General features: G+C 45.2%; 1 protein-coding gene across 1 annotated transcript in view; it reads right to left on the bottom strand.

The window, feature by feature from the left end:
- Positions 1 to 2310: 2310 nt before the first annotated feature.
- The window catches only part of LOC146965701 (uncharacterized), a 59504-nt gene continuing 39112 nt past the window's right edge, over positions 2311 to 22702 (bottom strand). Inside the window, exons 21-33 of the mRNA XM_085765095.1 lie at positions 20563 to 21048; positions 20330 to 20394; positions 18820 to 20071; positions 18586 to 18756; positions 18360 to 18491; positions 16909 to 17307; positions 15973 to 16071; positions 15590 to 15700; positions 9305 to 9457; positions 9041 to 9190; positions 6401 to 6451; positions 6199 to 6258; positions 2311 to 2891 (exon numbers count right to left, since the gene is read on the bottom strand). Coding sequence (XP_085621221.1) covers positions 2673 to 2891; positions 6199 to 6258; positions 6401 to 6451; positions 9041 to 9190; positions 9305 to 9457; positions 15590 to 15700; positions 15973 to 16071; positions 16909 to 17307; positions 18360 to 18491; positions 18586 to 18756; positions 18820 to 20071; positions 20330 to 20394; positions 20563 to 21048 — 3348 coding nt within the window. The 3' untranslated portion in view covers positions 2311 to 2672. The remainder of the gene's footprint in view (positions 2892 to 6198; positions 6259 to 6400; positions 6452 to 9040; positions 9191 to 9304; positions 9458 to 15589; positions 15701 to 15972; positions 16072 to 16908; positions 17308 to 18359; positions 18492 to 18585; positions 18757 to 18819; positions 20072 to 20329; positions 20395 to 20562; positions 21049 to 22702) is intronic.

The following is a 22702-nucleotide window of genomic DNA, read 5'->3' as shown; positions in this document are numbered from 1 at the left end:
TTCACAAGCTACAGAGAAAACAAAGACAAAAAACATCAACAAAATCTTTGTGACAGTCAGGGCGACAAAACAAAACTTTGTGATCCTGTCTGAGGCCTCAGCTCTGTGAGTCCAGTCCAGTCTGGACCAGTGTCACTGAAAAGCCACTAAACAACAGACTCCACAGGTTTATAGAAGTACTACAGTACCCATAATCCTCAGGCACTGTTGTCGTGGAGAAGAGAGCTCCATCAGAACTGATCCAGAATTTAAACTGAACCAACTTAAAGCTGCTGATTGTTTTCAGTTTTCTATTGGCCAGTCATGTGATTGAACTTCAAGATTAGATATCTTTATTGTCATCATACAAGGCATGACGAAATTATTGCCACCAGTGAACGCGCATAAATAGATAAAAACATAAGGTACGAAAATGTACACAATTTAAATAAAACAATAAAACACAACACATCAATAGCACTCTTAGAGTGCACTATCTGGCCTAATCAGCCCGACGTTGGCTCCAAGTGAGCCCTCGTGCCCAGTGTGATCCATGAGGAACAGACTCGCTCAGTGACGGGTTCAGAGTTCTGACAGCCCACGGATAGAAACTGTTCTTTAGCCTGTTAGTTCTGCTCCTCAGGGACCTGAAGCGTCTGCCTGACGGCAGCAGGTTGAACAGATGCTGACCAGGGTGGGAGGTGTCCGCAGATATTTTTCGAGCTCTGCTCAGGCACCGGGAGCTGGCAATGTCCTCCAACGGGGGGAGAGAGCAGCCAATGATCTTTTCTGCAGTCCTGGTTACCCTCTGCAGAGCCTTCTTTCCTGCAGCTGAACAGGAAGCAAACCACACAGTCACACAGTACAACAACACAGATTCAATGGTGGCTCTGTAGAATGACACCAGCAGTTTCTCCTCAAGGTGGTTCCTAAGGAGCACCTGTAGGAAGTGGAGTCTCTGCTGCACCTTTTTAAGCAGTGCTGAGGTGTTGGATGACCAGCTGAGGTCCTCCTGGATGTGTGTCCCCAGGAACTTTAAGGAGGCCACTCTCTCCACACCCTCCCCGTTGATGGTAATTGGGGCATGGTCCCCTCTCCTCCTCCTGAAATCGATGACCATCTCTTTGGTCTTAGTGCTGTTAAGCACCAGGTTGTTTCTGGTGCACCACTCCGCCAGTGACTCAATCTCCTGCCTGTAGGCTGTCTCGTCACCCCCCGTGATCAGGCCGACCACCGTAGTATCATCGGCGAACTTGATGATGGAATTTGTGGGGTGTTTTGGAGTACAGTCCGAGGTGTAAAGGGTGTACAGGAGGGGGCTCAGCACGCAGCCCTGGGGGGAGCCCGTGCTGAGCGACAGAGTGGATGAGTGGACCTGACCCACCGTGACAACCTGCCGTCGGTTGGTCAGGAAGCAAGCACTGCGATTGGATGCAGATGTGTAGTTTGAGGAATCTGAGAAAGTTTGAAGATCCCTGAGATCCCTGTAACAGGCAGTAGAGAAGACTGTCCACTCACGACCCAAAGGGGCCACTGAGGGGTTCAATGTCCCAACTCCTCGAGTCCACATGTTAAAGTGTTGGGTCGGATACTGAAACCACAACCATCTTGTGTTTGAGAATAAAAGCCGAGTCTCAACCAGACTTCGGTTCTGGCTCCAGGTTTGAGTAAATAAAACAGAGTCTCAGTTAGAAGTCGGGTCTGTTTCTATATTTCCTGCAAGTTCTTGTGAATGTACAAAACCTCTTGTAGCAACCAAAAACGTAATAACTGCCAATAACTTAATAATTTTGGCCATTTTAAATGTAATAAAGCCAATAGTGTAATAACGTGCCAATAATGTAATAACTTTTTGCCGAAAATGTAATAAGTTATTACATTATTGGCTGGTTATCACGTTATTGGCCTAGTATTAAAAAACCATTTGAAAATGTTATAACTGGTGCAGATAACGTAATAATACATTATCATACATTTTCAAAGGGTTTTTTAATACTAGGCCAATAATGTGATAACCAGCCAATAATGTAATAACTTATTACATTTTCGGCAAAAAGTTATTACGTTATTGGCCGTTGGTAAGTTTTTGGTTGCTACAGGGCTATAGATTAAATGATTTTATCTATCCATATAAAAACAACATAACTGGGATTTTTATAAAATCCCTGTTATGTTGTTTTTGTATTTTGTGTCACATTGTTTTATTGTAGTGGCACAATCATTGACAAGAAAATATCAAACAAAGGTTGGCGACCCCTGATACACAGTCTGTGGGCGGTGAAAAATGACGACGGAACAGCTGCAGACAATAACATGAAAAACAACCTCATTATGGTATAAAAAACTTTATTTAACATCACACAAACACACAGTTGACCTCTGGCCTTCACCTGAGCCAGACTGAGCTCAGACTGAGGCATCATGGGTAATGTAGTGTGTCTCGGCTCAGGGGTCAGACTCACACAAGAAAGCAAAGTACAACAGAATAAATAACTGATCAGTAATTTGTCACATGACCTCGTCTGCTGCCATCAGCCAATCAGAGGGCAGCTTTTTAAAACATTTGCTAAAACATGGCTCTGAATAATCAAGCCGTTTCCATAGTAACAGTTCAGGTGATTGTCTTAAAGCCCGTTGAGGTTTAAAGTCTTTGGTCTTCAGGAGAGTTTTCATCTGTCGGCTGTTACGATTGGCTAAAGGGACATCCTAAGCTCCTCCTCCCTCAGGCTTCGGTCCAATCGCTGCGCCTCAGACTCCAGGACGGACGGGATTGGACGGCGCGTGACGGCGGCCAGCGAGTCGCTGAGGTCGTGTCTCAGAGAGAGCAGCCATTGGCTGTTCCGGGACGACTGCTCGATGAACTCCGCCCTCTGCTGCTGATCCACGGCCAATGAGATCTGGAGCTGGTTCACCTGAGAGAGAGAGGATGTCAATGACAACTATATAGATATATATTTTTACAACTCAACGAACCATGTCAGCCACATCTGTATAGATATATATATTTTTATAAAACGGAAAGGTTACATCCAGCAATCTGATTGGTTGTTAGCCGTGGTATAATGAGCGTATACCACGGCTACTATTCTAAAGCCTTATCACAGCGTAAGCTATCACTCCGCCTCATAGTCCAGTCATTTTATGAGAAAAGGTTGAACAAATTGCAACAGAAGCAAAGTCAACTGATTTTGTATCCTCAGCATGTCCTGAGTGAGGGAAAAAAAGCCCCGAAGAATCCCATTAGGGGAAAGTTTCGAAAAACACCCAAACATATCCCATTTATACGCATATAAAAAAAAATTTGCACGTGAATAGGGTAAAATTTTTACCTTTAGATATCTCCATGAAAATTACTGAGTTGATTACTTACATTAAGACAAACAAAAAATGTATTACAAGTTTTTTGAAATTCTTTGTTAACATGAGCAAATTTGCATAAATCTGTATACATTTGCATAAATTCCACCGTTTTGACGGCACATGTATATATAAAGGTGCTGTGGTGGTACCGGCATGAAAATTGGAATGAGTTGACTCCATCGGTCAACCGACAAGTTGACCACTTTAAATTTCAAGATGACTGCAATTTTTCAAGACAGCCACATCCTTAGTAGAGCAGGTATGACATGCTCCGTCTCTATTAATGCTCATGGGCCTAAATTGGTTCCATTCATTTTTTAACTGTAATATCATATTACAGTTAAAAAATGTCCTGTTCAATCTTGTTAACATATTATATGTTAACAAGATTGAACAAGACATTTTCACCTACCCCTTCACCAACACTCAATGTTTAGATCAGGTGCTGTATGTATGCAAATTAGCTATACGTAATTGGATTATGCACTGTTGGCTCATGTCATACCTGCTCTACTAAGGATGTGGCTGTCGTTGCAGTCATCTTGAAATTTAAAGTGGTCAACGTGTCGGTTGACCGATGGAGTCAACTCATTCCAGTTTTCATGCCGGTACCACCACAGCAACTTCATATATACATGTGCCGTAAAAACGGTGGAATTTATGCAAATTTACACACATTTATGCAAATATGCTCATGTTAACAAAGAATTTCAAAAAACTTGTAATACATTTTTTGTTTGTCTTAATGTAAGTAATCAACTCAGTAATTTTCATGGAGATATCTAAAGGTTAAAAATTTTACCCTATACACGTGAAATTTTTTTTTTATATGCGTATAAATGGGACATGTTTGGGTGTTTTTCGAAACTTTCCCCTAATGGGATTCTTCGGGGCTTTTTTTCCCTCACTCAGGACATGCTGAGGGTACAAAATCAGTTGAGTTTGCTTCTGTTGCAATTTGTTTAACGTTGACCCCTTTTTTGGCCTAAAATTACTGGACTATCAGGCACGTATGGCTGGTATGAATGGAAGTTGTTGTCATGTATCCATGACAACGGACTGTCGCAGTCGGTAGCCAAAGACAGTCAGTGTTTTTACGATGTTAAAAAATGTAGTAAAGTAGTGTAATTGACATGTTGAAGGTGAACTTTCACCTCCAGAGGGTTAACAATGGTAGAGGGGACTGAGCAGTGACAGAGCTACTTGGAGCTAACATCTGGACAGCTGGGAACAGCTTTTTATTCTGCTGGAAGAAAACTACATGAAATTGATTGCGTATTCCTCTTTCATATTGTCATTATTGGTAACCGTTTTATAAAAGCAATATATCACTCCAGGCCGTGGTCTATGCTCATTCTACCACTCTAAGGGGGAACAACGCCCCTTAGAGTGGTAGAATGAGCATAGACCACGGCCTGGAGTGATATATTGCTTAATTATATTTCAATGAATCATGTCAATTGCAATTGTATAGATATATATATATATATTTTTTTTATAATTCAACGAATCATGTCAAGCACAACTGTATAGATTTACATTTTTATATTTCAATGAATCATGTCAATCGCAACTGTATAGATTTACATTTTTATATTTAAATGAATCATGTTAATCGTAACTGTATATATTTATATTTTTATATTTCAATGAATCATGTTAATCGCAGCTATGCAGCTATACAGATTATATATATATATTTTTTTACAATTTAAAGAATCATGTCTAACCCTGTAACTATGTAAATGTATTTTTTCCTGTTATCTACCGGTCCTCTGTCTTTATGGACTTTTTATGTTAATTGTTGTATTGTTTTGGGGACTATACGGATGTAATTTAGCACATGTGTTAAATCCGGTGTATTTACTGTGGTACTCTAGTACTCACTGTCCATTAATATGCACTGTCCCGACTAAATAAACAAATAAAGTAAAGTAAAGAGAGACAGGAGAGCACAGTGACATCACAGTGACATCACAGTGACATCATCAGCATCATCAGTGACACCATCTTTTCATTATATATTTGCATACAACTATCAATTTCACACCTATTCCACACGTAACTCTTGCCACCTTAGAACCCAATATTGCTGTACCTCTCAATCACAGTTCTGTTACTTTATTGTCGGCCTAGAATATGGAATTTATTACCTGCACATTTTTTTGATTTATCTTTACAACAATTTAGGACTCAGAGCACTAAAGTCTCTCCTGCTAACCAGTCAATACTTTCCACATGGTCTGCCTGTCTAAACTGGGATTATTTTATATTTCTTATGTTTATCAAGCTTTTTGTATTGCATTGTACAATGTTAAATCATGTTAAACCATGTTTTTATTTATTATGTATGCTTAGAACTGTAGTCGGAGAATGCTTTTTTTGGCATTTCCCCTTCATATTGTTTTGGATTTTATATGTTATATCTTTTTTTTTTTTTTTTTTAAGTATATTTTTTCGGCTTTTTGCCTTTATTTGATAGTGATGACAGTAGAGATAGACAGGAAATGGGGAGGCAGAGAGAGGGGGAATGACACGCAGGAAAGGTCTGCCCGACGTGGGATTCGAACCGGGGACGCCTGCGGCGAGGACTGTAGCCTCTACATGGGGCGGCCGCTCTACCCACTGCGCCACGCACCGCCCCTATATGTTATATCTTTTATCTTTTATATGTTATATCTTTTATATGTTATATGTTATATCTTTTATCTTTTATATGTTATATCTTATATCTTTTATATGTTATATCTTTTATATGTTATATCTTTTATCTTTTATATGTTATATCTTATATCTTTTATATGTTATATCTTATATCTATGTGAAATAATCAAACAATCAGTGACACCTGGGACTCACCTGCTCCTCCAGCTCCTTCACCCTGAGTCGCAGCCGCTCGTCTTCTGTGGTGTCTGTGGACTGCACATGCACACGCACACGCACACGCACACGCACACGTCAGTTCAGCTACAAACACTACAGGACGTCCTGAGTACCTAAATGATTATGTGTGTGTGTGTGTGTGTGTGTGTGTGTGTGTGTGTGTGTGTGTGTGTGTCACCTGAGCTCTGCTGTCACTCAGCTGTCTGAGCTTTGAACGATCCTCTTCCACCTGAAATGACACAAACACATTCACAATCAGGAGAGATCTGTGTGTGTGTGTTAGTGTGTGTTAGTGACGGACTAGAACCGTTCAGTTCGACCGTCTCGGTTCGGTAACCCACGCTATGATGAGATACTAACACAACGTTACCACACAGAGTTGTTTTATGGCGCATTTCCACTAGCACGGCTCGGCTCGGTACGGCTCGGCTCGGCGCGCTATTTGCGTGTTTCCACTAGCACGTAGTACCTGCAACCAGGTACACTTTTGGTATCACCTCAGCCCTGGTTCCAAGCGAGCCGAAGCGTTACTAAAACGTGACGTCAGCCGACTGCCTTCCACTGATTGGCCGGTGAGTGTCGTCACTGGAAGCGACGACCGACAACAGAACAGACCGCTAATTAACTTCCCCGATGGCTTTTTAGAGGTTTACCGCCGGCTGGTTAAACTCTTATGTTGGTCTCATTGATGAAATCTAACAATTGTGGCTGTAGCAGCAGTTTGTTTGTGGTTAGACAGAAAAGCAGCACTGCCTTGGGGTCAGCCTACGCACAGAAAACACCACATTTACATCAATAAATAAATGTTTTACAATGAACCAGGCCGATCTGAGAGCTGGCAAGACTCTCCGGTAAGGCATATTGAACGGTTAAATGCCGTTAACGGGACGAGAGCAGTCAAAACGGCGGTTTAAAGCTAGCTACAGCGAGGGTAGGTTCACTTCCTGTTTACAAAGTAAAAGCACCAGTTCTATCGTAATGGCTTTCCTTATGATAAAAGGCAACGGGTATTTTATTTTGTGAAAATAACCGGAAGTGCGTTGCTCACTACGGCTAGCTTTAGTAACGCCGACTTCGTTGAAACAAAATTGTAAACAGCTGGTATTTTGTCAGTTTTTCAACACATTGGGGATCTAAACGACTACTTTCTCGCCTGAAAATGTTTCAAATGTTGCTAAAGTTATATATTTACAGAGTTTAGAGCGTTGCTCGGCGCCGTGTAAATGACGTCACGGCGGCACTAGTGATACTCAGTTGTAATGGAAACACAACCAAACCGAGCCGTGCCGTGCCGTGCCGTGCTAGTGGAAATGCGCCATTAGAGGGAAATACAGAGACTGATGATGAAAAACTGTCCCTGAAGGCAACGTGCATCAGCGGTTTTGCATGAATTTCCCTCTAAAACAACTCTGTGTGGTAACGTTGTGTTATTATCTCATAGCGTGGTGAATGTGCAGCTCACAACTTGTCCACCAGAGCGTTGTGGAGTTGTTGGATTGTGTATTTGATGAGTTTGATGAGGGAAACCAAGAAATCCCATAATGAGCCTCCTTTGTAGCGTAGCTCTGAGCAGCTCACGGCTCTGCTCCGCCGTTCTAAAAACAGCTTGCACCGACAATTAAAGGTAACAAACCTACTACAGCTATGACTATAGGGACAGGGTTCGCACAGCTTACGCCAAGTTAAATTTAAGACTTTTAAAGACTTTTTTAAAGCCACTTGAAATTAAATTTAAGACCGACTTCATAATAAACACATATGCAGAAAAAAGAAAAAGAAAACCCACATCAATTACATCATAGGGTTAGGGGACAATTTGACCCACTTTCCTATGTGATCCAAGGTAAAGTGACTGCTACATGAACATTGGATTGTGTCTCTTTCCAGCTGTCCTTTCAAAATAAATGCATAAAAAGTCTGAAAAAAACAAAACACTGACTCTGGAGCTGGTGGTGGTGAGAAATTTAGCGTTGACGGCCACTAACTTCTCTATGTCAGAATGTTACCACTTATTTAGAGATTTGAGACTAATTACAACTATAAAATACCACTTACCAAGTGTTAAAGGGACAACGAGGAGTTTCTAATCGGTTATAAAAAAGTCTCACGTTAATGTGGATGAATCTCCGCTACCCACACTTGTTAATGGGCCCATTTTCGATAAATATATCATTCTGTCTCTATCGTTATTTTGTGGTGGTGGAAATGCTGGGCGAGCCGACCAGCGTTTCTTTACTTTCAGTTTCGCAACGAGTCATGAGAATAACGTAGCTGAATCGCCGTTTATGGTCGGAACTACGACGGTAACTGAACCTCTTTGAACCTCTGACTTTAATTATTGATGAATGAAAACATGAGTCTGTCTTGTGCCGGTCAAAAGAATTTCACGGTGCGGAGGCTCATAAATGTAGTGTGAAAACGCTTCGCTTTTCCAAAACTCCTCGTTGTCCCTTTAACATTTTTAAGATCTTTGAAAAATTGATTTAAGACATTTTAATGCCAATTAAGGCTTTTTTTTTTAGATGAATGAATTCAATGCCTTTTAAGACTTTTTAAGGACCTGTAAGAACCCTGAGGGATTATGGGACAATTTGACTAAATGTTGGAACTTTTCCTTTAAACCTCAGACTGTCACCTGATGGATCAGACATCAGACTCACTTTTAACCTGAAGATACAAAACTGACAACAATCAACGTTTAGCTACCGAACCGTGTGTGTGTATATCTGTCTCAGTGTGTGTGTGTGTGTGTGTGTACCTGTCTCAGTGTGTGTGTGTGTGTGTGTGTGTGTGTGTGTGTGTGTGTGTGTGTGTGTACCTGTCTCAGTGTGTCTCTCAGTGTGTTTCTGTCTCTCTTCAGTTTGTCCTTCTGGTTTTCCAGGTGAGAGTTTTTCTTGCCGAGTCGTTTCTGTTCCAGCTCCAGCTCGGCAACGAGGCGCTGCAGGACGACCAGCCGCTCCCGGAGAGCCTAAACACACACACACACACACACACACACACACACACACACACACACACACAGAGTCTGAGCACGCCCCTCTACACCGACTACACTGTATCGACCAATCAGAGACCCACTGACCTGGTCGGGGTTTGGCTCCGCCCCCAAGCTCGGCTGCTGTTGGTGGGCTCTCTCCCTGTAGCCAATCAGAGACGACTCCGTCTGCTCCAGAGCCAATCGGACTCGGTCCCGGTCCTGCTCCAGCTCCAGGTTCCTCTGAGTCAGAGAGTAGACCTGGACAGACCAGCACAGACCACGTTAGACCACTACAGACCAGATCAGACCGGATCAGACTAATAGCGCTTTTCCACTAGCGCAGCGTGGCACGGCACGCTTTTTTTTGCTTTTCCACTAGCCCTAGTACCAGGTTCCAGGTACTATTTTAGTACCTCCTCGGTAGGCCTGTAACGATACACCAAAGTCACGATTCGATTCGTATCTCGATTTCTGACCCACGGTTCGATACACGATTCTATTCAATTCCAATTTTTTAAGGTTAAAAAAAGAAGAGATTTTGGTAGCTTTGGTCGATTGGTCGCAGGAAAAAAAAAACCCCAAACATTTGGAGCCGTGTCTTGTCAAAATTAAGTCAAAATCAATATGACTAAACTGTATATGAAAGGCTATAGGGCTTTTATTTTGAAGGGCCAGATACAGGAAGTCATGACAATCACTCGCTGTCAGTTTTTTTTTGTTGTTGCTGTGGGTTTTTTTTTTTTTTACACGGCACGGCAGGTCCGGTCCCTACTTTTTTTCCTTGTCAAGAGCGACTTTTTCCGATGTTGACTGCAGTCAGAGTCCCGCACCGCTCCACGCCGCTGCCCCCCCCACCCCACCCCACCCCACCCCACCCGTCAGTCACACATCCACCTCATCTACTGTGTTTATTGGTGATAAACGGGCATAACGGTAAAACCCGACCACCTTGTTGAAACTAATCAAGTTCATAAGCTGTGTGCAGAGCGATCTGGCTGTGTGATGTGTGTGTGTGAGTGACTATGGCGGAACGTGTCCGACGGGGGGGTCGCCAGCCCTAATTATGACAATAATAAATAAATTTAAAAAAAGAAACTATTCTCTTTTCTCAAACAAAATACTGTTAAAAAATAAACAGAACTTAACTCCATTGTAGAGACTATTTAAGTTTAGGAAACAAACTTGCTGTCTGTGCCATATACCCAGGGGTCGAAGCAAAAAAAACAAAACAAAACAGACACAGAGCGTTGGAATGGGTGTGTCGCGGTTCTGCCATTTCATTGGCGACACAGGTTCGTGTCTTAAGGCTGGTTTATACCTCCAGATACGGGTGAATTTCGTCCGTCCGTATCAAACGTTATCTCCGTAACTGGCCTTCATACCTCCGTCCGGTTTCACCGTTTTTATGGACGTAACGCAACTTCTCCTCTAGGCGGCAGTGTGTGTCTAATTACAGCGTCGTTGACACGGCAAATGTTGCCATGTCAACGAACGCTGTCATTACTGGCACCAACATTAAATGTATGTACCCTCTCACCAAGTCACATGTCTTCTCCAAATTCTGCACCATTTTTAAATGTTCAATGTTTACTCTCGTCTTCTCCTCCTTCTTTGAATTTCTGGCAACTACTCTCTTCTTCGCCGATTTTCGTAATGGAGTGACTTTTCTCTGCTTCTGACTCAATACTGCCACCCCGGTTACCCCGGTTACCGGTGGTATTGCTCCGTTTCATCCGGAGCACTCCGGACTCGTAAGCTCAGAGGCAACGGATCCACTGACGGATGAAACGACCTCCGGATACGGACGAAAGTGTCCGTATCCGTTTTTACCGTAGGGTATAAATGGGCCTTTAGAGTGTCGCGGTCTCGATTTCGACACGCGTATCGTTACAGGCCTACTCCTCGGCCCTGTTTCCAAGCAGCCGAAGAGATACTATAACGTGATGTCAGCCGACTGCCTTCCACTGATTGGACAGAGCGTCGTCACTGGAAGAATTGCGAGCGCGACGTCCGTCATGAGAATCAAACCCAGAAATTTTGCTGATCTGTACCGAGACTGTTGTTATTCCTTCACCTGAGTTAAATGTTGCTGTGTGTAAAACCACTGTGGTCTGTTAAGGAGCTGCAGACGGGTGAGTTTGGAGCTGACGAGAGGATCGGAAAAAGCGAGACGGACAATGCGGCTCCGCGATCACCTCCGTGCCGACCCCGCCCCCGCTGAGGAGGAACTAGAGGAACTCAGCTGTAGTGGAAAAGCACCTTTACCGAGCCGAGCCGTTCTGTGCTGTGAAAGTGTAGTGGAAAAGCGCCATAAGGCTGTCAATCTTTCTCCCCAAATCAGATTTACCAACTCAATATAAAACTTCAAGAAGGGAAATCTAAATATTATAAGTAGTGGAGCAACAGATCACAGTTGATCCGCGGATCGATCAATAAAAAAAGATGTGTAGAGTGGGAACACGTAGCCACCGCTCCAGATGAAGAAACGGGCAATAACAAAAACTCTGCTGGTGTTTTAGGGGTCGTCCACACGAACGCGGGTGTTTTTGAAACTGTGTGTTTCTCTCCACGGTTTGTTCTTTCATCCACACGTAACCGCAGTTGTAGCTCCTGAAACCGGAGTTTTTTGTAACCGGAGTCCAGGGTGAACTTCTTTTCTAAAAGTCCGGTTTCAGCTTCATGTGTGGACAGGAAAACCGAGGAAAACCGCAATTTCTTGACGACATTGTTCGACGTCACACTGTGCGAGGGTAAACAGTAGGGGTGGGAGAAAAAATCGATTCACATAAATATCGCGATATCTTTTATGATGATTTTTAAATCGATTTTTTATTTTGAAATTTTTATTATTAGGGCCCGAGCGGCGACTGCAAGTCGCCCAGCGAAAGCCCTATTGTAATTGCTCTGTTTATTATTATTCTTTCTTTCTTTCTTTCTTTCATTCTTTTTCTCTCAAAAGGATCGCATTTTTGGAGGCTTCAACATGCCCCAAAACGCGTAAATTTTGGCATGCACATCAGGACTGGCGAAAAATTTGATATTTTAAAGTCGTTGGAAATGGGCGTGGCCAAATGGCTAAATAGCGCCCCCTAGAAAATTTCAAAACATCAGCCCCGCCTTTGTGTGTCACCTAGACGCATGAAATTTGGTGGGCTTATAGAACATGGCAAGACACACAAAAAAGCCTCTTAATGTCATGGTGAAATCACAACAGGAAGTCGGCCATTTTGATTTGAACTTTTGACCTGTTTGATCTAACTTCTCCTACAGATTTTGTCCGATTGACTTCAAATTGGCTGGAGACCACCGAGATGCCACTCTGATCAAAAGTTGTGCTCCGCAGGTCTCTAGGTCAAAGGGCGTGGCTTCTGGGGCCTTGAGGATTTTGGCGACTTTTCGTTTGCTCGCCATTTCACCTTCGAACAGCTCTCATGCCCACATACTTTATCCGATCAGCTTCAAACTTGCTGGACATGATGACGGCTCCGCCCTGAACACCCCATATATTAATTTCCTACGTCACTCATAGCGCCCCCCGGTGGTAACAGGAAGTGGCCAGGTTTTACCTTAACGTGTACAGATGGCACATAGTTCACCCCATCAACTTCATTCCACTTCTAAAACATGCAGACTAAGGTGGTGAAGCTACATCATGAACGCTGTGAAGCTACGAGTAATGGCGGCCGTGTGGCGACGCGGCGTCAATTCCTCGCCATGACAATACGTTTGCCCTCTTGATGGCTTTATTGAACTCTTATCAACATGAAAATTGGTACACAGGTCCAGGGTCACGACCTCAACGTTTCCATATGCTCATAGGCGATCTCACTCATGTTGCCCCCTAGTGGAAACAGGAAGTGGCATATTTTACATCAACATTGTCCGATTTCCACGAAACTTCACATGTGTGATGAGGGACTGACCCTGAACACACCTGTACACATCCCATTACTGCCCCCTAGTGGATGAACCATTAACTGCTCATAACTCCCTCATGCTTTGTCCGATTCACTCCAAACTTCACATGTGTGATGAGGGACTGACCCTGACCACACCTGCACGCATCCCATTACTGCCCCCTGGTGGATGAACCATCAACTCATCATAACTCCTTCATGCATTTTCCGATTTGCTCGAAACTTCACGTGTGTGATGAAGGTCCGCCCCTGAGCTCATCTGCCTACATCTGGTTACCGCCCCCTGGTGGATGAACGAAATATTGCGTTTTTTTGCTCCTGCCAGGGTTTTTCTCCCTTCTCACCACAGCCCCCGCGTGCCTAAGGCCCCGCGGTGGCGTGGAGTCGCGAGGGCCCGATCATCGCCGCTTGCGGCTTTAATTATTTTTTTTTTTTTTTTGGGGGGGGGGTTTAATATTGTGCAATGTGCATTTGTCCGCCTTTTTTTACATCCAGAGAGTCCAGGTTTTGAAAAGGGTTTAAGTTCACTTTATAATGGAGTATGTTAATTTCTAGGCGCCTACAGTGTTTGTGTGCAGATAAATGTTAAAAATGCTAAAGACTAAAAATCGAGAGAATCGGCAATATCGTAGAATCACAATTTAAATCGAATCACCATCCAAAAGAAATCGTAGAAGAATCGAATCGGGAGAAAAGCATATCGTCCCAGCACTAGTAAACAGTAAGTTGTATCCATGGAGACGTGGAGCTCTAGACGTGACCAGCTGACAGAGTTGCTGTTACTGGTGCTATTTAGCATTTAGCATTTAGCATAGCCATTGTTGTTTTTCCGGTATGAATTTTTCCAGCCTTGCGATTGGCTAAAATGTCCTTCCTGTTAGGAGTGCTATCGCCACCTACTCAGAGCGATAGATATAACAGAGTGGCGACAGCCTTTGATGTCGCCGCCAGCGCGGTCACGTGGTTCATGTAGCTCCCAATAGTTCCAAACGAGGCTGCCGCTGTCATGTTCTGCTATGGGACAGACAGCACTGAGCTTGCTTTTGGACGGTAAATATTAAAAAATAAACCGTACAAAGGTATATTTACAACTGTTACTGAATTACTGTATGTACATCAATGTCAGTTTTCAAACAAAAGGCAAAATCTTCTTGCTTCAAGGTTTTATTTGTCACTCTAAAGTGAAGATTAGCCTGCCCTACAGTAAAAATGGCATAAGAAGAGGAGTAAAGCAATATATTAAGCGGGAATATATATATTTAAGCATAAAAGATGTTCAATCAAACCCACACAGTTTGAAACAACGTTCAAAACACACACAGCCAGTATCACAACTAAATATAAAGCCCGCTAGCTTAATGCTAACGTATAATGCAAAACCTCATAGACGGGCTAACAGAAATTAGCATCGATATCGCCATTTTGCGGCAACCGAGCCACAGCAGTAAAGCTGCCAAAACCTGGCTTTAGCGCTGTCAACACGTCACAGTTTTAATATTTTGTTCATGCAAGAAAGTCACCGTTTAATCCGGAGTCTGTGGTCAGTTCATAACGTTTGTTAGGAACTTGCACCGATGTTTGTTCTGGGAGAAGTGCAGAGTCTGTGTGAGCCCCGACCGGGGACCAGGGGAGGCGGCTGTCACAGCAGCAGCAGCCGCTCTACTGAGCTGATCTGCCGGCGGGCCGACCGTCCGTCCTCCCGTCGGAGGAAACGAGCCAAGTAACGTATCCGCATGCTTTTAGAGGTTTACCGCTGGCTTGTTAAATTATTTTGAAGAGATTAATGTTGGTCTCATTGATGAAATTTAACAACTGTGGCAGTGGCATTAGTTTGTTTGAATGAAAAGTGAGCAGGGCTGCTTCTGGGCTACGGACTGAAATCACCACAGTTACGTAAATAAATAAATGTTTTTCAATGAACCGATCAGTCTAATAATTTTTATTTTGTTAAGTCAACATGGTTACTGTACTTGGGAAAGATTATTACCACTTTATAACTTAAAATTGGTCGGTATTTCGTCAACGTAGCTCAGTAGTTTCTTGCTGTGCAGCCATAGAAACAGACGTGGTCCAGCGCCGCGGGAGGAATGTTTGGAACTATTGAGGGCTCCATAACCCGGAAGTCGGCCCGCCATTTTTTACAACGGAGTCCTATGGGAGTGTCGCCACTCTGTTATATCTATCGCTCTGCACCTACTGCTTTGGCAGGTGTGCATGACATAGTTTGAGGCGGATTTTGCGGTCTCAGGTGGACGGAGATATTTTTTTCACACCGGTGTGTGTGGACGCAAAAAATTTTTTAACCGTGGTCCATAAATGTTCGGTTTCAAAAATACCCGTGTTGGTGTGGACTAGGCCTTAGAAGCTGCAGCTCTACGTCGCCACAACAACAGTTTGTTTCATCATTTTTAAATAATCTGAGTTGTTTGAACAGTGAAGTCCGTTCAGACGGCTCTACTAGTTGTGTCTGTACCTCGGCCTCTCTCTGCCTCAGCGTCCTCCTGATCTCCTGCTTCTCCTTCAGCACAGACACCAGCTGCTGCTCCTTCTTCTCCTCCTCCGCTTCCTTCTCCTTCTTCTTCTCCTCCTCCTCCTCCTCCTCTGCCTCCTTTTCATCTTCCTCTCCTTTCTCCTCCTCCTCCTCCTCAGTAAATCATAAAACATCACCTGTTTAGTTTAGAAGCATTAGGTTTTCTCGACAGCGTCTCCTCCTCCTCCTCCTTCCTGTCTCATACTCACCTCTCCTCCTCCTCCTCCTCCTCTCTTCTGCTCCTCCATCTCCTCATCCGTCCTCCTCCTCCTCTCTCCGTCCACCTCCTCAGCGGTCAGTGAGGAGGTGATCTGTGTTTTCGTCACCGTGGCTCTGAGCCTGCTCAGCTCCACCAGGCTCTCCTCCACCTCCCTCTGCGCCTCCTCCTGTCTCTGCTCCTCCCTGGACCTCCACTCCCTCTGAACCTGGTTGTCATGGTCCGAACATATTAAACTCGTCAATAACAGTGTAAGTGTTGAAATCCATTGGTATCATCAGAAAAATTTGTGATTTCATATCTCAGAAAGTTTTAAATATACTGCATTATAGCTTAATTCATCCACATCTCAGTTATGGTAATATTGTTTGGGCCGGCATTTATCCTTCTAATTTACAGAAATTATTATGTAATCGCGCAAAAGAAATGTGTTAGATTAGCCACCTTCTCTAGTAATTATTTGTCTCCATCTTCCCCTCTGTTTACATAATGTCAGTCTACGATATTAATATACTTAAATCATGCATATTTATTTATAAATATATTATTCATCTTTCCCACTTGCTGCCCAAATCCTTTCATGAATTCTTTACAGTTAACTCTCAGGTCCATTCTTATAACACAAGACACACTGATAAACTTCATCCCCCTTTTTGCCGCACTACTCATCCTCAGTTTTCTTTTGCTTCCAGAGGCTCCATACTTTGGAATTCCCATCTTCATGTAGTTAAATGATCTTCATCCCTCAATACTTTTAAGTTTAAGACTAAAAGCTTAAACCTGTTAGAGTTCCCAATAGTTTCTCTTATCTCTTTACATGCTCATACACTCAGAAATAAAAACATGGGTATGTATCGATATAAAATAATTGTATTTAACTGACTTCTTTGAGTGTGTGCTATAGAATGGCACTTGTATTGCTTTTCTTTTTTGTTGTTATTTGTTGTTGCTTTCTCCGCACTTACTATTCTTGTTTCATTTCTGTTTTTTGTAATTGTCGTTTTGTTATGGTGCAAATAAATAAATACAAATACTAAATACAAACCTCCTCCTGTCTCTCCTTCAGGTGCTGAATCTCCTTCTCCTTCTCTGCCACTCTGCTCCTCCACTGCTCCTCAGCCTCCCTCCTCTCCTCCTCCACTCTCTCCTTCGCCTGTCGAGTCTCCTCCATCTCCTCCATCACCTCCTTCCTCCTCCTCTCCAGGGCCTTCGCTCCCTCTCTCAGCTCCTCCACCTCCTCCTTCCTCCTCCTCTCCAGGGCCTTCGCCTCCTCTCTCAGCTCCTCCACCTCCTCCTTCCTCCTCCTCTCCAGGGCCTTCGCTCCCTCTCTCAGCTCCTCCACCTCCTCTCTGATCGTCCTCAGTTTCTCCCCTCTGATCTTCTCCACCTCCTCTTTCTTCTCCGTCAGAGCGCTCCTCAGACGCTCCCCCTCTGCATGGCTCTCCTGAAGAGGAAGCAGTTAGCCTAGCTTAGCATAAAGACTGGAAACAGAGGGAATAGTTAGCCTAGCTTAGCATAAAGACTGGAAACAGAGGGAATAGTTAGCCTAGTTTAGCATAAAGACTGGAAACAGAGGGAATAATTAGCCTAGCTTAGCATAAAGACTGGAAACAGAGGGAACAGTTAGCCTAGTTTAGCATAAAGACTGGAAACAGAGGGAATAGTTAGCCTAGCTTAGCATAAAGACTGGAAACAGAGGGAATAGTTAGCCTAGTTTAGCATAAAGACTGGAAACAGAGGGAATAGTTAGCCTAGTTTAGCATAAAGACTGGAAACGGGGGGGATAGTAAGCCTAGTTTAGCATAAAGACTGGAAACAGAGGGAATAGTTAGCCTAGTTTAGCATAAAGACTGGAAACGGAGGGGAATAGCAAGCCTAACTTAGCATATAGACTGCAAACAGAGGGAACAGTTAGCCTAGCTTAGCATAAAGACTGGAAACAGAGGGAACAGTTAGCCTAGCTTAGCATAAAGACTGGAAACAGAGGGAACAGTTAGCCTAGCTTAGCATAAAGACTGCAAACAGAGGGAACAGTAAGCCTAGCTTAGCATAAAGACTGGAAACGGGTGGGATAGTTAGCCTAGCTTAGCATAAAGACTGCAAACAGAGGGAACAGTAAGCCTAGCTTAGCATAAAGACTGGAAACAGAGGGAATAGTTAGCCTAGTTTAGCATAAAGACTGGAAACAGAGGGGATAGTTAGCCTAGCTTAGCTTAAAGACTGGAAACAGAAGGAACAGTTAGCCTAGCTTAGCATAAAGACTGGAAACAGAGGGAATAGTTAGCCTAGCTTAGCATAAAGACTGAAAACAGAGGGAATAGTTAGCCTAGCTTAGCATAAAGACTGAAAACAGAGGGAATAGTTAGCCTAGCTTAGCATAAAGACTGGAAACAGAGGGAATGGTTAGCCTAGCTTAGCATAAAGACTGGAAACAGAGGGAACAGTTAGCGTAGCTTAGCATCAGTGCTGGAGTTAGCTTAGCAGGAGGTGCTGTACCTGCAGCAGCAGCTTCAGATGGGTCATCTCCTCCAGCGCCTCCTTCAGTCCCTCCTTCATCTGCTGCTTCTCCTCCTCCTTCAGCTGCACCTCCTGTCTGGCTCGCTCCTCGCGCTCCGTCAGAGAGCGCACCTGAAGGAGGAGGAGGAGGAGCAACGCTGTGACATCATCATCATCATCATCATCATCATCATCATCATCATCAGGTGAGTTCATCATCTCTTACCTGAGTCTGCACCTCCTCCTCCCTCCTCCTCCTCTGCTGCTGCGCCTCCTCCTGCACCTGCACCAGCTTCTCCTCTGTGATGGCCGACTCCTCCTTCGTCCTCCTCAGCTCCTGCTGCACCTCCTCCTTCTGCTTCCACTCCCTCTGCACCTCCTCTCTGAGAGCAGTCACCTCCTGCTGCACCTCCTCCTTCTGCCTCCACTCCCTCTGCACCTCCTCTCTGAGAGCAGTCACCTCCTCAGTCCTCTTTGTGAGCTCCTGCTGCACCTCCTCCTTCTGTCTCCACTCCTTCTGCACCTCCTCTCTGAGAGCAGTCACCTCCTCAGTCCTCTTTGTGAGCTCCTGCTGCACCTCCTTCCTCTGGCTTTGCTCCTCTTGCACCTCCTGCCTGAGGCCGGACAGTCTCCTCTCGCTCCTCCTCAGCTCCTCCTTTATCTCCCCCTGGCTCCATGTCTGCTGTGTCACCTCCTTCTGCACCTCCTCCCTGAGAGCAGTCACCTCCTCTGTCCTCTTAGTGAGCTCCTGCTGCACCTCCTCTTTCTGCCTCCACTTCTTCTGCACCTCCTCTCTGAGAGCAGTCACCTCCTCTGTCCTCTTCGTGAGCTCCTGCTGCACCTCCTCCTTCTGCCTCCACTCCTGCTGCACCTCCTCTTTCTGCCTCTGCACCTCCTCTCTGAGAGCAGTCACCTCCTCTGTCCTCTTAGTGAGCTCCTGCTGCACCTCCTCTTTCTGCCTCCACTTCTTCTGCACCTCCTCTCTGAGAGCAGTCACCTCCTCAGTCCTCTTTGTGAGCGCCTGCTGCACCTCCTTCCTCTCCCTTTGCTCCTCTTGCACCTCCTGCCTGATGGCGGACAGTCTCCTCTCGCTCCTCCTCAGCTCCTCCTTCATCTCCTCCCCCTGGCTCCGTGTCTGCTGCGCCTCCTCCCCCCTCCCGTGCTCCTTCTTGAGGGCTGTTATCTCCTCCTGCGCCTCCTCCTTCTCCCCTCGTTCTCTCCTCACCGCCTCAGCGAGAGCGGTCACCTCCTTCTCAGTCCTCCTCAGCCTCTCCTGCGCCTCCTCCTTCTCCCTTTGTTCCCGTGCCACCTCCTCTCTGCTCCTCCTCAGCTCCTCCTTTCCCCTTTCTCTCTCCTTCTGCGCCTCCTCTCGTAGAGCTGTCACCTCCCCCTCCCTCCTCCTCCTCAGCTCCTCCTTCTCCTGCTCCAGCTGCCTCACCCTGCACCTCCCTCTCTCCTCCACCAGGAGGAGCTGAGCCTCCTCAGCCTCCATCAGTCTCCCTCGCTCCTCTTTCACCTCCCTCAGCTCCTCCTCCAGCCTCCTCCTCTTCTCCTCCTCTTTACTCCTCAGACTCTCCGTTTCTTTCTCCTTCTCCCTCAGCTCCTCCTCTTTACTCCTCTTCTCCTCCCTCACCCTCCTCAGCTCCTCCTCCTCCCTCTCTCGCGCCTCCTTCACCACCTTCAGTCTCTCCTCTAGCCTCCTCTTCTCCTCCCTCAGCTCCTCCTCTTTACTCCTCAGACTCCCTGTTTCCTTCTCCTTCTCTCTCAGCTCCTCCTCCAGCTCCTCTTTACTCCTCAGCTCCTCCTCTTTACTCCTCTTCTCCTCCCTCAGCTCCTCCTCCAGCCTCCTCCTTTTCTCCTCCTCTTTACTCCTCAGACTCTCCGTTTCTTTCTCCTTCTCCCTCAGCTCCTCCTCTTTACTCCTCAGCTCCTCCTCTTTACTCCTCTTCTCCTCCCTCACCCTCCTCAGCTCCTCCTCCTCTCTCTCTCGCGCCTCCTTCACCTCCTTCAGTCTCTCCTCCAGCCTCCTGCTCTCCTCTCTGGCTCTCCTCAGCGCCTCCCTCTCCTCCTCCCTCTCCTCCCCCACCTCCTTCCCTCTCTCCTCGGCCCTCCTCAGCTCCTCTCTTTGCTCCTTCGCCTGGTGTTTCGTCTCCTCCCATCTCTCCTCCAGCCTCCTGTTCTCCTCCCTGGTTCTCCTCAGCGCCTCCCTCTCCTCCTCCTTCTCCTCCTCCAGCTCCCTCACCTGCTCCTCCAGCTGTCTCTTCTCCTCCACCAGCCTCCTCCTCCTCCTCTCCTCCTCTGTCCTCCTCAGCGTTTCTCTCCCTCTCTCCTCCTCCTCCTCCTGCTCTAGCTCCTCCAGCTGGACCTTCAGCTGCTGCGCCTCCTCCTCTCGCTCCTTCAGGAGGTGGCTGAGCTTCTCCGACTCCTTCCTGCTCCTCTCCGCCTCCTCCTGCCACTCCTTCACCTCCTCCTCCAGTCTGTCTCTCACCTCCTCCTCCCTCTCCCTGGCGCTCCTCCTCGCTCCCTCGCTCTCCGCCTGCGCCTCCTGCAGCTCCCGGGCCTGGGAGGAGATCCTGTCGTCTTTTTCTCCTCCCTCCCTCCTCTCCTTCTCCAGGAGAGCCCGGGCTTCTCTCAGCAGCTCCTCCAGCTGCTCCTCCTGCGCCTCCTTCTCCTTCAGTCTGTCAGTCACCTAGAGGAGAAAAAACATCCATTCAGCAAATGCATTGCAATTGACCTCTGGCTAAGCCCCGCCCACTTCACCCACTCTATGGCTGCAATTCAATAGGACGAATCTCCTTGTTGTTTACAACTACTTCCGGGTAGAAAACCAGCATGAGAACAATAGTGACGGACGAGAGTTTCACTATATATATCATTTTTCATGTCACTATATCACCGTTTAGACTAATCTGATGTTTGTAAAGTTTATAAAACCAATGATTGGACAAACATTACTATTTCTGTGTTCACATTTTTGTAATTAGTCATGGTTATCAGAGATTAGCTGGGCTAACGGTTAGCTACCTGTTTAACTTTAATAACTCAGTGACTCAATAAACGCTCCATGAAGAAATATTTTCTCCAGCGGATATCTGAGTTCCAACATGACTGAGCTAACTGGAGTAGTTTCATGTCGTGTCCCACAACGGGAGGGTTTTAACAGCTGACGTCCTGCTGTTAGCTTAGCTACCATCGTTAGCTTAGCTACTGCTGTTAGCTTAGCTACCATCGTCAGCTTAGCTACCGCTGTTAGCGGTCCCTGTCAGCTGAGCCACTGATGCTTTCTAGTAAGGGTGGGAGAAAAAATCGATTCACATAAATATCGCGATACCTTAAAGCAGATATCATCGGCACGGCCGTTTCGGCTAATGCTGCGTTCAAGGCAGGCTTTTGAAACCGTAAGTTACAGCTTCAAGTCACAACTACGACTTGGTAGCGTTCCAGGTAACCCGTAGCTCGTGTTTTTACCGTCCTGTTGTCTGTGAAAGTTCCCTATAACGGCCACTCGTAACTTCCGACCCGTGAACTCGTACCAGATCGAACTGGTATGACTTCACAGGAAGGAAAAACACAAAGTACGAGTTTCCGTGAACGCACCATGAGTTAGCAGCCCCCGCCCTTGTCAGGCATCAATTGGTCCTCGTGCTACGTCACCACATTCACGCGCATCCCTTGGCTGCACACACAGCCCTTCATGCCGTTCTCTCCCCTCATTGGATAACACTTGTATCCCACAAGGAAAATTTTCTCCTCGGGTTACAGCAGAGCAGAGTGACGGAGAGACTCGTGTTTAGGCTGAAATACTTCATGTAAGTGATTGCTGACGGAAAATAGGACTATTTAGGACTTATATTAACAAAAACATTCCACTGATATCTGCTTTAAATCAATTTTTTTTTTTTTTTTAATCAATTTTTTTGGGGAATTTTTTATTATTTTATTTTTATTTTTTTGTTGTTGTTTTTTTTTTAAATATTGTGCAATGTGCATTTGTTTGCCTTTTTTACATACAGAGAGTACAGGTTTTGAAAAGGGTTTAAGTTCACTTTATAATGGAGTATGTTAATTTATAGGCTCCTACAGTATTTGTGTGCAGATAAATGTTAAAAATGCTAAAGACTAAAAATCGAGAGAATCGGCAATATCGTAGAATCGCAATTTAAATCGAATCGCCATCCAAAAAAATCGTAGAAGAATCGAATCGGGAGAAAAGCATATCGTCCCAGCCCTACTGTTTAGACACCGTGATTCCCCCAAACTGAATAAATACAACACATAGCAACACAAAACACACACACAGAAATAGTAATGTTTCTTCAATCATTTCAGATTTGTCTAAACGG

Source organism: Trachurus japonicus, chromosome 21, assembly GCF_045865225.1.
Source record: "Trachurus japonicus isolate A0001 chromosome 21, Traja_1.0".
NCBI classification, from domain to species: domain Eukaryota; kingdom Metazoa; phylum Chordata; class Actinopteri; order Carangiformes; family Carangidae; genus Trachurus; species Trachurus japonicus.
This window is presented reverse-complemented; position numbering and strand designations above follow the sequence as displayed.